At 31.0% G+C, this 17525-nt stretch overlaps 1 protein-coding gene across 6 annotated transcripts in view; it reads right to left on the minus strand.

The window, feature by feature from the left end:
• The window catches only part of LOC140450216 (phospholipid-transporting ATPase ABCA3-like), a 314982-nt gene that overhangs the window by 45179 nt on the left and 252278 nt on the right, over window positions 1–17525 (minus strand). For all 6 annotated transcript variants that reach the window (XM_072543703.1, XM_072543702.1, XM_072543699.1 and 3 more), the window contains 3 exons: window positions 16576–16670; window positions 8185–8540; window positions 1205–1512 (listed from right to left, as the gene is read on the minus strand). In XM_072543703.1, the coding sequence (XP_072399804.1) occupies window positions 1205–1512; window positions 8185–8540; window positions 16576–16670 (759 nt within the window). The remainder of the gene's footprint in view (window positions 1–1204; window positions 1513–8184; window positions 8541–16575; window positions 16671–17525) is intronic.

A 17525-nucleotide genomic window follows, 5' to 3' on the forward strand; every position in this document is an offset into this window, starting at 1 on the left:
GTTTTGTCTATCCATTTGTTTCAGGAGATTCATATAAGTACCTCTTTGTTTAATTTTTTTGTAGTTGCCCCAATCCAACCCCCTTGCTATTCACTTATCCACGACCCAGATACTCCAAATAAACCCTGAGTGCCGTTCGCATAAGTTTCAAACTTCTGTCCTCAATTTTCAACCCCCCATAATAATACCCTATGTGGTAGGCAAAATATTTCGTTACAAGCTTATATCATTTCCCTTTATTATCTTCTGTATGGTGATCGTTAATGTCCAAACAAAACCATACATGGGTTCTTTCCACATAAAGCTTAAATATGGCGCCAATATCTAAATTTCGACTAAAAATTGACTCTGATCGTTCTTTTCCGTGGCCCTCAATTGTGAATAGAAAGCTTACTTCCCTAATATTCATGAATATATGCTCACACCAGCAACGTTTTCATCATTTGCAGTATAAGTGAAACTGGAACAAACCATGAAGTGGAGATATCCAGGAGTGGCTAGTATACCTGTTGAATACAAAGCACGTGGTGTTCGTGTGTATTAAGGTATAAAAAAATTGCTTATTACAAGCTTAAATTTTTATTTTAAGAAGATCTTTTCGGAATTAAATCATTCCATCATCAGTTAAATAAAAAGTTGTTAAAAAACATTGTATGGCCACTTAAAAAAAAACTTTCGAAGGACATCCGTATTAAAATATAATCCTCATGGTTTTATCAAGGTAAATGCAATAGACTTAACTTGATTGATTATTAAAAAACTGAAAATGGGGGCATCTTACATGGCCCCCTGTAGCTGGTGAAGTTTTTTCGACTTACATTACCTCTGATCTGTTCTGGAGTCTTGGGCTAACTCAGTTAGCCATTAGCTCATTAACCATAATCAATAAGTTAAGTCTATTGCATTTACCTTGATAAAACCATGAGGATTATATTTTAATACGGATGTCCTTCGAAAGTTTTTTTTTTAAGTGGCCATACAATGTTTTTTAACAACTTTTTATTTAACTGATGATGGAATGATTTAATTCCGAAAAGATCTTCTTAAAATAAAAATTTAAGCTTGTAATAAGCAATTTTTTTTTATACCTTAATACACACGAACACCACGTGATTTGCAGTATACTAATTAAACTAACTATAATTATATTTTGGCAGTACTCTCCAGTTTACTATCCCTATTTTATTATGAACCAAAACCTTACCTGAATCCAATATTAAAGGCAAACTGGAATCCCTGAGATTGTCCACCAACAATGTTATCAATTTGGGTTTGGGCTTTAAAAGGTAATGGTTTATTAACAAATTCAATACTTCCTTTTGTATAGTGATTGTAAACGGCAGACAAAACCATGCCTAAAGCAATACCAGGTGAATGGTAAGGATCATTATTAAACCATGCTGTAATAACTGGATGATTTGATGTAATATTCCAATCAAATTTTAATTCTTCCTCTTTGAAAGTTGATCCTATAATGTAACTTCTACGCACAACGTTGGGATTAGTTGCGGTCTAAAACAACCAAATTTAAAAAGGTTAGATTATTGTTTACTTCGATTATTATCGTATAGCACAATTTAGCGGAAAATTCGTCAACTTAAAATACGCATCTAAACGGCTGTACGTATATTACATTTTATTACAGGATATTATTGTTCGGTTAGTTAGGGATAATGATTTGAAAATTATTAAGAGAAACTTCAATGGGAATAATGGAAGCCCTTAAAAATGTTTACGAAAAGACGGGACTTCAGTCTCGAGTAGAAATCCCTAAAAAGTTGCGCAACTTAGTACTTAAAGAAGACGGCAATTTGGGTGAGTTTTCGGTGGATTTTGATAAAACCTTAAGAGAACTAAATAATGCAGGAGGTAAAATAGATAACAGTGAAAAAATCACCACACTTTTATCTTTAACGCCTGAAAAATTTGGTTCAGTTATAAGATCCATTGATATTTTATTTCATTTTAATCCACCAAAAGTAATTATAGACTTTAAGAAAAATAGTTTAGTGGCAGAAGATGATCGTTTAAAACCAAAGAAAGTTACTAGTGTACCTGATTCTTCGCACGCCTTTGTTTGTCAAGATAAATATAAAGGGAAGAGCAAACATACTTTTAAAGTTCGTTGTTAACACTGTCATGAAATGGGGCATATTCACTTAAAATATCTAAAAAGATTGTCTAAAAATCATGAAGCTGCTAATACGAGTAATGTTGAAAATAAAGGAATTACATTTCTTGGTAGTCACAAAAAACAAAAATATATAACACCTATTTATGTTGAAATACATTTAATTTTTACCTAATTCCAAAGTATTTGATAGAAAAATAAATGTAGCAAAGGTTGGTAAAATTATAGCAGCAACATTTCAGGGTAGTTTCTCAGCTATATCTAAAGATGGACGTAAAATATTCAAAAGGGGTGATACTGTTATTTATTATTACAGGAAACTTGATTGCTCATTCGTATTTTATAGAAATGCAATTATATTCAGATGTAGATAATGTTGTTCGTGATACACTTGAGATGTAGCACAAGCAGATGGGACACTTGGATTTCCTGTGATTTCAGTATGTGAGATATACTTTAAACATAAGCAGATACGTTCCCAATTTTTAAAAAGCATCCCAAGTGATAGAAAAGCTCGACGTTTACTTCAATATAATATATGTCCACAGATGTGTGTGTGGAAAAATTAGCCCTCCTACTCATGATGGTAAACATTATTATATTTTATTTATTGATCATTACAGTTATTTTGGAGTGTTATACCTTATTTAGGAAAAGAATGAGGTGAAAACATGCTTTAGGAATTTTGTCGCCTTAACTAAATCAAAATTCAACATATAAATAAAGTATTTGAGATGTGATAATGCTGGCGAGAATGGATGTTAAAGTTTTAAAGATTTTTGTAATAATAATAGAGTAACTATGCAATATTTTTTATCCAGAATCCAGAGCAAAGCGGATTAGCAAAACAATACAATCGTAATGTTTTAGATAAATCTATATGTTTAATTTTGGACAGCGGTCTTAGAAAGTCATTTTGGACTGAAGCTGTATTAGCTGCTATGTACTTAACAAATGGAACTCCTACAAGTACATTGCCTAATGACTGTACACCAGCTGAAGTTTGATAAGCAAACCTGATAAGAGCAAAATTAAATTATTTGGATATAATGTTTATGCACATATTTCTAAAGAAGATTGATTTGAAAAGTTTACTGAGAGATCAAAAAAATGTATTTTTATTGGCTATTGTGACATAACACGATGGCCGTTATTAAAAATCTGTATTGGGATCAAATGGCGTCGGATAAAATTATATGACTGCAGAAATTTCAATAAAACGAGGAGTTCGCCAGGGCTGTGTAGTTTCTTCACTATTGTTTAATGTATATTCCGAAAAGATTTTCCAAAATGCCCCGTAAAAATATTGAAGAAGGAATAAAAATCAACGGAGAATATGTAAACAACTTAAGATACGAAGACGACACCGTCATTACTGCGGACAGTGCTGAGAGTTTGCAACGATTTTTTCATGTCTTAACCAGAGAGGGAAATAGCTTGGAGCTGAATATAAACACAAATAAAACAAAAGTAATGGCCGTTACACGTGGACCAAATGCCGACATTAGTAGTCGTATCTACAACAAACAGATAGAACCCGTTCAAAAATTACAGTATCTTGGTTGCTGGATAATAAACGATTCGCTTTTCAAAGAATGAAACAATTCCTAATTAACTTTACCTTATCGTTGAATATTCAATACCAATTTGTAAAAACATTCATTTATTCTATATTGCTATACGGAGTGGAAACATGGACTCTCGAAATCACATGTATGACGTGTAGAAGCCTTTGAGATGTGCGTTTTTAGAAGGAAGATCTCTTGGACAGAGCACGTGACCAACAACGAGGTGTCAAGAAGAATGGGGACTGAGAGAGAACTCCTAAATATTGTAAAAACCAGAAAAACGAGTTATCTAAGATATATTTCATCATCATTTTGGCTTTACAACCCTGTGTGGGTCCTAGCCTCCCCAAGAATTTTTCTCCAGTCATCCCTATCCATCGCCTTCCTCCGCCAAGCACGTATTTCCATATTTCTCATGTCTTCATCGATGTTATCTAGGAATCTTGTTCAGGGTCTTTCTATTCTTCTTTGACCAATAGGTCTATCAAGGAGCGTTTTTCTAGCTGGGTCGGTTTGCTCCATTTACATGGCCTACCCACCTCAGACGTCCTATCTTTATGTGTTTTACGATATCTGGTTCCTGGTATATCCTATAGAGTTCGAAGTTGTATCGTCTTCTCCAGACACCATTTTCATTTACCGCTCCATAGATGCGCCTTAGTATTTTTCTTTCGAAACATCCTAAAATGTTTTCGTTGCTTTTTGTTAAAGTCCAGGTTTCTGAACCATATGTTAGGACTGGGCGTATTATTTTTTTGAAGAGTTTTACTTTTGTATTTCTTAATATAACTGTAGATTTAAAAAGGAGATTCTGCGGTTTATCTCTGCGGTAGTGTCATTTTCAGTATTGACGAGCGTTCCCAGGTATACAAATTCGTTAACTGCTTTGATGACGTCATTTTCTATAACAAGTGGTTGTATTGTTTGTGGTTGCGTACCTATTTTCATGTATTTTGTTTTATTGGTGTTTATTATTAAACCCATTTTTGTAGCCGCTTCCTTTAATGCTACGTACGCCTTTCGTGCTGCGTTTTCCGTTTTCCCAACAATATTGATATTATCAGCATGTCATCAGGTGCCACCAATCACACACCTCGATGTGCATCGCCCTTCCTTCTGGAACTTATAATTAAATTTAATTGGTTGAGAAATGAAAAAGTTTCATATAAAAGTTAATTCATCTTTAAATATGGGACATTTTCGGATCTCAAGTGAGTAGTGTCAGTAGTGTCTAGTACATGGTTTTACCCGTGTAGGGTAGCTCCCTAGAGCACTTTGCTCGAAGGGCTCTGCAAACTTTCTAAGACTCTGAAGCTGAGTTTTTTTCTTCTTAGAAAGACTGTGTTTTATTTCCACCACCAATAAAACCATAAAGGCATTGTCTCTTCAAGACAATGCCACAATAAGAGCGTACCGGCTAACTACGCAATATTACACCATATTGCGCAATAGTTAGAACAATTAATAAACATGAAAACTTGCACCAAGTTTTCATTCAACACATTTTCATACGTTTATTAATTACACCGGAGACGACAAGCATATGCTAAGATTTGCACAGATTCTAAGACATATTTACAGAGGAGAAAAATACAACTTCCTACGACTAATAATGGAAGGGAAAGTATAAGGAAGAAGAGGTCCAGGAAGAAGAAAATGCTCCTGGCTGAAAAATGTAAGAGACTGGAGAGGCATGTACACACATTCAATACTAAGAACAGCTCAAGATAGAGAGCAATTTGCTGTAGTTATGGCCAACCTTCAGTAATGAAGAAGGCACCTCAAGAAAAAGCATTTGACAACAGCCTTTGAAACCCTCTAACTAACAGTGTTTACATATCGTTCAGTTAGGTTTGATGAAACTTGCGAAAGTGAATCTCTAGTTCATGTGATGAGACATAGAGGTGTGGATGAGCAAACTATTAGTAAACCTGTTAAAATTGAACTTGATAGTAATCAAGAAAACAAGACACGAATCAGTTCAAGAGATAGACGTTCTTATCTTGATAACTATCAAGTTAGTATGATAATGACTTTATCTGCTGGTTGTCTACCTTTTGAATGACCTAAAAACTACACTGAAGATGTTTCGATGGGAATGAATGGAACGAGGCCATAGATAAGGAACGTTTGGCGTTAGAAAGCAACGGTACCTGGACTTTGGTGGAACCTAAGGCTGATCACGTAATTATTGATTCGCGATGGGTTTTTTGAGAAAAATGTTGAAGGTCAGTGAGAAGAGTTAAAAAGAGCTCGATAAGTGGCCAAAGGCTATCAATAGCCATCATTAGACAACGAAGATGTGTGTGTATGCACCAGTAGCTAGTTTAACCACCCTGAAGGTACCGTTAGCATTGTTGTAGATCGTGATATGGATATTTATCAACTTAATGTGAAAAGTGCTTTTTTGAAAAGTCCAATGTCTAGTGATGTGATTTAAAGCCACCAGATGGCCTAAATGTTAAGCCTGGTGTAGTACGTAAGTTGGTAGAAGTTTTATACGATTTATGAGAAAGCCCCAAATGTTAAAAGACAATTATTAATAAACATTTATATAGCTTATGATTTAAAAGATTGTACCTTGCATGTTTTCAAAAGAATAACTTATGTTTTGATATGGGTAGATGATATTTTTGTTATTTCAATTTCTGAAGTTAATGTCAAATTTTTAAAATCAAATCAAGAGAAAATTTTGGAATTAGTGATTAGTTAAATGAAACTAAAAATGTCTTTTTAGGATTATACATTGAAAAAATAAACATATAGTTTTAGCCAAAAAATTTACTTACAAAAATTGTTAATCGTTTTAACACGGTTAATTACAAGATAAGTAAAATTCTAATGGAACCTTAATTAAATTTACAAAAAGAAGCTCAAACTCTATAAGACCCAACGCTTCAAAAAGGGTTGATGTAAAACATCATTTCGTAGAAGATATGGTAAATAAAGAAAATTTTGTTATTGAGTATGTTCCTATAAACAAACAGTTAGCCGATATTATGACCAACGCATTGCCTGTTACTCAATTTGAATTATTGAGGAATTATTTGAATGTTTCTAAAACTAATGTTTAATTTTAGAATGAAAAAGACAGCAAAGATTCCATTTCACGTACAAATCGTCTATGTATCTGTTTATACGTATTTCGCTTTAATAAAGCTCATCAGAACAGTTATTCATAGGCGTTCTAAACGTGAAAAATAGATCTTTTCTGTCTTTGGGAAGCAACGATAAAATGGCTTCGAAACGGACGCAATAGCGACATCTGATATTAAATCCGTAAAATAGTTTCGAAACACAATTCAGATTTCTGCTTTAATCTGAACCTTCTATAAATGCAAGGTATAACAGACGTTGATAAAGATGTTAATAGAGACATGGGGAATCTAAAATTTGCATTCCACGACATGTCTCCTCAACTAAGCAGAAATCGTTAGCGAATTGGTTTCTTGTACTCATACAGAGTAGATCCGAATAAAATGAAAAAGACAGCAATGATTCCATTTCACGTACAAATCGTCTATGTATCTGTATATACGTATTTCGCTTTAATAAAGCTCATCAGAACAGTTATTCATAGGCGTTCTCAACGTGAAAAATAGATCTTTTCTGTCTTTGGGAAGCAACGATAAAATGGCTTCGAAACGGACGCAATAGCGACATTTGATATTAAATCTGTAAAATGGTTTCGAAACACAATTCAGATTTCTGCTTTAATCAACGTCTGTTACACCTTGCATTTATAGAAGGTTCAGATTAAAGCAGAAATGTGAATTGTGTTTCGAAACTATTTTACGGATTTAATATCAGATGTCGCTATTGCGTCCGTTTCGAAGCCATTTTATCGTTGCTTCCCAAAGACAGAAAAGATCTATTTTTCACGTTGAGAACGCCTATGAATAACTGTTCTGATGAGCTTTATTAAAGCGAAATACGTATATACAGATACACAGACGATTTGTACGTGAAATGGAATCATTGCTGTCTTTTTCATTTTATTCGGATCTACTCTGTATGAGTACAAGAAACCAATTCGCTAACGATTTCTGCTTAGTTGAGGAGACATGTCGTGGAATGCAAATTTTAGATTCCCCATGTCTCTATTAACATCTTTATCAACGTCTGTTATACCTTGCATTTATAGAAGGTTCAGATTAAAGCAGAAATCTGAATTGTGTTTCGAAACTATTTTACGGATTTAATTTTAGAGTTTATTAGTTTATTATAATTTTGTTTGCAGTTAGTACTTAATTTATTGGTACTTTTGTAGAATTGAAAGAGGCTGTTGTTGTACAATTCAGTAATATAATTATTTTGTGTGTGTTGGAAACACGTTTTCTTTTTGTTGATGACTGATGACTTACTTGTCCTTTGTCATCGGTCTCTGTGCACTTGTACTTTTAAAACAATAAAATTTATTTCTTTTTTAATGAGGTATAATAATATTGTTATTATTATTACGGTGCGTAAAGATTATATACTTACCAGGTCTAACATTAAACTAGTAATGTTTTCTGTTTGTGTTGGAGACAGTCCATATCCATTTAAGATATCGTTGAAATTGTTCATATACTTATATTGATCGCTACTCGTAGGTTCAGTTAAAGTAATGGGGTCAGTGAATCTATCTAAATTTAAAGGCATTGCTGGCAGAACAGAGGGAACACTTCCTGAAGGTACACTCATAACAATAATGACGTTGATCATGGGCAAAAATATCTGAATTGCCAATAAAATCCATGATCTAAAGTTTCCTACCACCTTTTTGATAAGCATTGCCATGACCTGATTTAAAATCAAGCGTAAACCACCGGTGTACGTGGGCGATAAGGATTCTGGCCCTAAAAATAAAAATATGAATAATAAAAAAATTTGTACCTAGAAATTTCTTCTCAAACTACGATTTCCGAGAAGGAATTCGAAACATCAAATATAAAGTATTTTGCAACAGAAACTATTTTGATAAACTTAAAATAAAAACTTTAATCTTTTATTTGTTTATTGTTTAAAATGTATCATTTATATATATATATATATATATATATATATATATATATATATATATATATATAATGAATCAGAAGTATTTGCTGACAACGTAAGGAAGTAAACGTTAAATATTGGGTTTGCAGCAATAAAAAATGAAATGTGTACTCTTTTAAATCTTTATTCCAAGCTTTCAGACATTGGTTATGTCCTTCATCAGGGAGCTACAAATGTGATGAATAAATTGTTGGCGTTGGTATAATTAACTAAAAATTCACTACTTACAAACTTAATGAGGTTGTTTCAACGAAAATGTAATATAATGTTGATAAAATTTATCACAGTCTCTCATCTTTTTTTAATATACAAAACCTATTTTTATGTTTGAAAATTTTAAAAAATTACTGTACATCCAAAAACACTTAATTATTCTAAATACATAAATGACATTATTCTGACAAAATTCTTTTAAATGTCAATTGATAAATTATTGTTTTTGTTATTATTGCATTTATCTAGTAGTAACAAATAGGAGAACATTTCATTTAGATGACCAATATCCGTTCTATGATTCATTGCATTGTTATTTTGGCAAATGTAAGCCATTTCAAGAAAAAGTCTTTTGGTGATGTTACTTTCCTGTTCTACTACTTTGATGTTATTATAATCTATTGGATGCCCATTTTTAAATGTATGTTCACCCAATGCACTTTTTTCAGGATGTAGTCTATTATCTGACTTGTGGGATGTAATGCGGTCTTTAAGGCATCTTGATGTTTGACCATAGTATACTTGTTCACATGATCCGCACGGTATACAGTAAACAACATCCGTTAAAGACAAGAGTGCGGATTGGTCTTTAAGTTTAGAAACAACTTTGTTAACTGTTAGTACCGTTTTATGTGCAATTTTGATATTATTAATTGATGAAAAAATTCTACTTAGTTTCTGTCCAATGTCCTTAATGTATGGAAGAGATACATATCTAATTGTAGTTTGTTTTGGTAAAGGATCTACAGGTCCAATTCTATCTTGTGATACAGACAGATTTTCTTCGTTTCTTAAATGACTAATTAAATTTTGTGGAGTGTTAAACAAAATTTTCTTTAGTAGTATACTTGGGTATGAGTTTTCAATGAATAGGTTATAAAGGATTTTTAGATTTTTTGTATGGAAAGCGGTATCGCTGATTCTAAGGACACGATTTTTCATTTCTTTAACTAAATTAAGTTTCATTGAATATTTATGGTATGACCAATAATTGAGATATCTGCCTGAACTGAGAGGTTTTCTATACCAATCAACCAGTAAATGGGTACCTTTTCGTATTAATTTGGTATCTAAAAAAGGTACTGAACCTGTAGTATCGTCAAATTCTAATGTTAATTGAATGTAGGGGTTGTAACTATTGAAATACCAAAGTATATCATTTATCATGTGAACAAGTATACTATGGTCAAACATCAAGATGCCTTAAAGACCGTATTACATCCCACAAGTCAGATAATAGACTACATCCTGAAAAAGTGCATTGGGTGAACATACATTTAAAAATGGGCATCCAATAGATTATAATAACATCAAAGTAGTAGAACAGGAAAGTAACATCACCAAAAGACTTTTTCTTGAAATGGCTTACATTTGCCAAAATAACAATGCAATGAATCATAGAACGGATATTGGTCATCTAAATGAAATGTTCTCCTATTTGTTACTACTAGATAAATGCAATAATAACAAAAACAATAATTTATCAATTGACATTTAAAAGAATTTTGTCAGAATAATGTCATTTATGTATTTAGAATAATTAAGTGTTTTTGGATGTACAATAATTTTTTAAAATTTTCAAACATAAAAATAGGTTTTGTATATTAAAAAAAGATGAGAGACTGTGATAAATTTTATCAACATTATATTACATCTTCGTTGAAACAACCTCATTAAGTTTGTAAGTAGTGAATTTTTAGTTAATTATACCAACGCCAACAATTTATTCATCACATTTGTAGCTCCCTGATGAAGGACATAAACAATGTCCGAAAGCTTGGAATAAAGATTTAAAAGAGTACACATTTCATTCTTTATTGCTGCAAACCCAATATTTAACGTTTACTTCCTTACGTTGTCAGCAAATACTTCTGATTCATTGTCAACTACAGGTATGGGTTTTTACCAAGAGATTCGATCTACTTTTGGAACTTTATACCCTCAGTAATATAACCACAGATGTTTTCTTTTAAAATGTAGAAAAACAGGATTGTTACCACCACATATCCAACAAGTCATAAAGCCAGTACAAAACCTCTTATATGGACAAGACATCCATAATACACATGAAAAGCAATTCAGGTTAGGAAACAAACTTTTAAATTCAGAAATTTGTAATAATCACAAATTAATAAAAAAATTAGAGTCATTAAACAGTTCATTAAAATTTGAAATTTCAAACTTAACAAATAGTGACATTTTTGATCATTTTTATAGTTCTCAACTTAGGACCTATAACAGAACTTTTCATGAGACGAAAGAAATAAATCTTAAAAAATTTAATGAATTATTAAATTAAGAACTACATTCTACACTTAAAACTAATCCTAGATGGATTAAAAATCTTTCTGATGTTAATATACCAGATGATATTATGAAATTTCTGTCTCTAGGTCCTAAGTTTAGTATTCAACCACAAATTGGTAAAGATATCTCTATAAAAACAATTTTAGCAGACATTGATAACATTCTTGTAAATGTATCTGATAAAGACACTAAAACTATCCTTACAGCAAGATCTGTAAATATTTTAACGAATTCAGTTAACAATTCCAAACTTAATAACTCAATATTTAATCTTTTATTAATAAAAACTAAAAAATTCTTAAAACAAAATCCCAATTTGATAGTCACAAGATCAGATAAAGGAAACATCACTGTTATTTTGGAAAAACAAAAGTATTTAGATCTTTCTGTTGCTATAATAGAAAATGATACATCATATACCACATTAAATAATGATCCAACTTCATCAATTAAACAAAAATGTAATAAAGTAGTAAAATCGTTGTTTGACAATCAAAAAATAGATGAGGCCACAAAAAAGAGATTATCTAACTATAAAGGTATATCTGGAAAGTTTTATTGTCTACCAAAGGTACATAAAACCCCATTATCTGTTAGACCCATTTTAGCCTCTATTGGCACACCTACAGAAAACATTGCTAACTACTTAACAGATATTTTAACGAATACATATAATTGTGATAATAAATACTATATTAAAGACTCATTTCAAGTTAATCAATTATTTAATAACATACAATTGCCAGAAGGCTACGTGATTGCAAGCCTAGATGTAGTATCCTTATTTAGCAATGTTTATCTAGATATATGTACACTTGCCATTAGTAATAAATGGGAGATTATTGCTCAACATTGTAACATTGATAAGGACACATTTTTTAAACTGTTAATTTTTCTGTTCGAAAACAATTATTTTTCATTTAACAACAAATTTTACAAACAAACTTTTGGTACACCTATGGGGAACCCTATATCACCAATAATTTCCTGTTATGTAATGGATCACATACTAGACACCATCATTCTTGCCCTACCTTATAAATTACATTTTATAAAAAAATATGTTGATGACATAATATTAGCATTACCAAGCACAAGGATAAATGATATACTTTGGTATTTCAATAGTTACAACCCCTACATTCAATTCACATTAGAATGTGAAGATACTACAGGTTCAGTACCTTTTTTAGATACCAAATTAATACGAAAAGGTACCCATTTACTGGTTGATTGGTATAGAAAACCTCTCAGTTCAGGCAGATATCTCAATTATTGGTCATACCATAAATATTCAATAAAACTTAATTTAGTTAAAGAAATGAAAAATCGTGTCCTTAGAATCAGCGATACCGCTTTCCATACAAAAAATCTAAAAATCCTTTATAACCTATTCATTGAAAACTCATACCCAAGTATACTACTAAAGAAAATTTTGTTTAATACTCCACAAAATTTAATTAGTCATTTAAGAAACGAAGAAAATCTGTCTGTATCACAAGATAGAATTGGACCTGTAGATCTTTTACCAAAACAAACTACAATTAGATATGTATCTCTTCCATACATTAAGGACATTGGACAGAAACTAAGTAGAAATTTTTTTTCATCAATTAATAATATCAAAATTGCACATAAAACGGTACTAACAGTTAACAAAGTTTTTTCTAAACTTAAAGAACAATCCGCACTCTTGTCTTTAACGGATGTTGTTTACTGTATACCGTGCGGATCATGTGAACAAGTATACTATGGTCAAATATCAAGATGCCTTAAAGACCGCATTACATCCCACAAGTCAGATAATAGACTACATCCTGAAAAAAGTGCATTGGGTGAACATACATTTAAAAATGGGCATCCAATAGATTATAATAACATCAAAGTAGTAGAACAGGAAAGTAACATCACCAAAAGACTTTTTCTTGAAATGGCTTACATTTGCCAAAATAACAATGCAATGAATCATAGAACGGATATTGGTCATCTAAATGAAATGTTCTCCTATTTGTTACTACTAGATAAATGCAATAATAACAAAAACAATAATTTATCAATTGACATTTAAAAGAATTTTGTCAGAATAATGTCATTTATGTATTTAGAATAATTAAGTGTTTTTGGATGTACAGTAATTTTTTAAAATTTTCAAACATAAAAATAGGTTTTGTATATTAAAAAAAGATGAGAGACTGTGATAAATTTTATCAACATTATATTACATTTTCGTTGAAACAACCTCATTAAGTTTGTAAGTAGTGAATTTTTAGTTAATTATACCAACGCCAACAATTTATTCATCACATTTGTAGCTCCCTGATGAAGGACATAACCAATGTCTGAAAGCTTGGAATAAAGATTTAAAAGAGTACACATTTCATTTTTTATTGCTGCAAACCCAATATTTAACGTTTACTTATATATATATATATATATATATATATATATATATATATATATTGCGCCGATCATAAAATTATGGTTACCCCGTAATTTGAATTTGTTTTAGAAATTATGATTCTTTTTTACATATTTTGGTTGTTACATAGTTTACTTACGAATTGCTTAAAGAAAACAACGTCATTTTTTTGTTCTTCAAAGTTTATTGACAGTAATAAAAATAAACAATTTTACTTTGATATATTACATACTGAATATGAAAAATTTTCATTTTGTATGCTTTTTGTTGAAACAATAGAATATTTAAGAACTTCAGTAGCGAACGACGAGCAGTAGCTCGCAAATGATGACGCATACTTTGGATCAGAAATTGAATCACATTCTGCAAGTTTTTAGTGTTCTAATAAGCAAGTTCAAATCGACTGCCTCGGATTTTCCTGCCCACTCTCAGGGACAGCGGCAACGTTTTGGGTAGATCTTGCGTTTATCTAACTTTTCATGTTAGTTGATTGTATAATGAACCAGTGAACTTAAATTTATCAATAGTCCCCTCGTTAGGGCGATTATAACGCCCGTAAAACAAGCGATTATAACGCCCGTAAAACAAGCGAAGCGTGCGAAAGGTTGCCCAGATAGAACTCATACTAGAGTTACATTGTTATATTTGACCAGTCTGTTGAGGATCTTTTCAGTATTGCCGTCTTTATGGTCAGTTCTGCTTGATACATATGTCTTTGATGTATAAGATTTTTATCCAATACATTTTCCCTAGCCTAGCAGTTTCCTCTATGGTTTTGTCAGGTTTGGATATAAAAACTACCCAAATGAGTCTTCACGTTTTTGGTATGTACCTTAATCCTATGCTATCTTGTAGCAACATACATACATTTTTGTAGCTAGGGTTGTTTCCTTCTGTAGAATAATTGGACAAATTTCAACAGGACTTATATAGTGTAGTGATTTAAATTTAAATTTGCGAATCTCGGTGAGATTTATATGGCTCAAATGAGTTAATTGCTCATTTGATCATATCCTAATCTAAAATTTCTTTTATCACTTGCCAGCTTTCCCTGGAACCGTAAGTTATGGTCACTAGTCCAGTGTGCTACTATATGTCTAGTGGTATCAGTTTTGTTTTAAACTCAGGAAAGTGCACTGACAAAAATTTTTTCAGGGAACGTTCACCATTCTCAATGTATTCACCTGATTTTTGTTGAATTAAGATTATACTTATCTGAAGATCCGTAAAGAGAACTTCATGATATTTCTGTACTCTGTTCTATTTTCTTATACTACCTTCTCTACTTTTTTCAGTTCTTTATTAAGTACAATATGATGTACAGGGTGTCCAAATTAATATGTTTTGCAGGGTATACCGAAAAGTAGAGAGGAGAGATAAAAAGTATTTAAGATGTCATGACTTCTTTTTTCGTTAAAGTAACGATTGCAAAATCATAGCCCAATATTGGCTATGCTCACCACATTAGCGTGAGATACAGGGCGATTTTTAAAAAATGTCGAAAACAACAGGGTTAAATATATTCTTTATTAAAAAATTTTTAAAAAACTGTATAGGAATTTTTAATAGATAAATTATGGAAGGGGATAGATACATTATTATTTTTAGGGGGTCTTACTAAGGAAATATAATACTAAATTATATTTTTTTGTATGGGACACCCAATATATTTTGTCATTTTTCGTTTACATTTTTAATTCTCTTTAAGAATTTAGAAAAATAAAGTAGGATATTTAATAAAAAGGTGTCAATTATTATTATAACAAGACATTTTAAACATTTATTATAATTGTAAAATTTTTGTAAAATGAATTCTAGTTGTTCCGTTGTTTATTATTGTTTTTTTTTATGTTTATTATAATGGTAATATTGTAAAATTAATTCTGTTTGTTAAGAAATTTTTGTTCTGAATAAATTTGTTATTTTCAATTTTTAAGTCGATTGATCTTATTTCTGGTAAAAAAAACTGTGAAGAATTATTATCCGCATAATAAAATGTTAGAATGTGTTACTGAGCGCTTTATTTTTAAGTGACCATAACGCTATGTCAAATAAACAATGTATCTGCAGAGTAGCTCCAACAACTGAAAATAAATATATGTTATGTCTTATCAGCTGAAAGAGAATTAAAAATTTAAACGAAAAATATCAAAATATGTAAGGTGTCCCATATAAAAAAACATAAGTTGATATTATATTTCCTTAGTGAGAACCCCTTAAAATAATTTTTGTAAGCCACTGAACTCTTCTATAATATATCTATCAAAAATTTCAAAAAGGCTTTTTGAAAAATTTATCTTAATAAAGAAGCTATTTAACCTTTTCGTTTTCGACATTTTTCAATAATCGCCCTCTATCTCGCTAATGTGGATAGCTATTGATGATTTGATTAGGCAATCGTTCCTTTAATGAAAAAAGAGGTCATGACATTTTAATTACTTTTTTTCTATTTCCTCTAGTTTTCAGTATACCCTGCAAAACATACCAATTTGGGACACACTACATCAAGTTTTCTTCACTCCTTTATTATTCCTAATAAACGGAAAGTTTATTTTAGAACGATAACATAATCTGATGTAAATTCTGATTTATTACAATTTAAACAGCACCGGCTCTGTCAGTATAGTTCAACCACGAGGATACTCTATGACGCTTAGGCTTAGGAGGGAAGTGTGTTAAAGCGTAATTAGGTATGAGAATACAGAATGGAAACTTTAGATAAGATTAGTGAACATCTTACGAAACCTGAAAGTACAGGATGTTTTGCAGATAGAGACTAATAAAAGTCTATATCCAAATATGGACAGAACAAAACATAGCACATAGATAGACTATTCAATTAATTTAATCAAATAAATTATACGATTTGTAGGAGTAAAATAGTAAAAACTTACCTAAATCGGCAGAAGTAAGTATCGGATTTTTTTCTTTTTTGTCCTTTTTCTGTTTTTCATTGTAAATCTCTTCTTGTCCGTGATCTGCGCCAACTCTAAAATATAATATCATTTTACAAAGCTTTTTAATATATTTGAAGATAATGTAAAATAAATATAAATATAATTTCGTCATAAAATTTTGATTTTTAATCGTAAGACACTGCTTAATAATTGTCAAAATAAAATATACTAATACAATGATAGTTTAAACCATATTAAAGATTCTTACAACTTGGACATTTTATAAAATTGTTAACTTAATTGATTACTTCAAGTTAACTTTAACTTAATAAACTCCATTGACCAAGTGGTTTGGGTGAGTGATTTTTCTATATTGATAAAATTTCCTCAATTCAAAATATGGGCAAGATGCTCTAAGAGTATTAGTGCAAGACAATATAAAACATTAACCCATTAACAGCCAAAGGTGCGTTTACGCACCCTTTTCGTTTTTATTTTTTTTTACATACTGCTGAAAGACTTAGTACTCTGACAAGTATTCACAAATATTCTAGTATGTTTGTTTTATCTTTTTAACGATCTATACTTGATTTTAGATAGAAAACTGTTTTAGAATTTGTGAAACTAACACGATTTTTGTCTGTTTGACAACATATTGAAGACAATAATTTTTTATCGACACAACGAAGATATATGTTATGATAGTATAGCTTCAAAATACTATTACGCTGTATTCTAAATTGCATACTTGTGTTACGCTAAATATGACTTATATTTAACCTGTAAACATTTTATTATTCAAGTATTTTCTGGTAGGTTCTGCGAGCCGCTATAAAACCGGTCTGGCCGCTTCGAAGAGATCCAAAACAACGGTTAATAAATATGTATAGAGGAATCTTCATTCTGTCTAGTCTGAAATTCGGTTTTTTTTATCACAGTCAATATGA

Source organism: Diabrotica undecimpunctata, chromosome 9, assembly GCF_040954645.1.
Source record: "Diabrotica undecimpunctata isolate CICGRU chromosome 9, icDiaUnde3, whole genome shotgun sequence".
In the NCBI taxonomy this organism is placed as follows: Eukaryota; Metazoa; Arthropoda; class Insecta; order Coleoptera; family Chrysomelidae; genus Diabrotica; species Diabrotica undecimpunctata.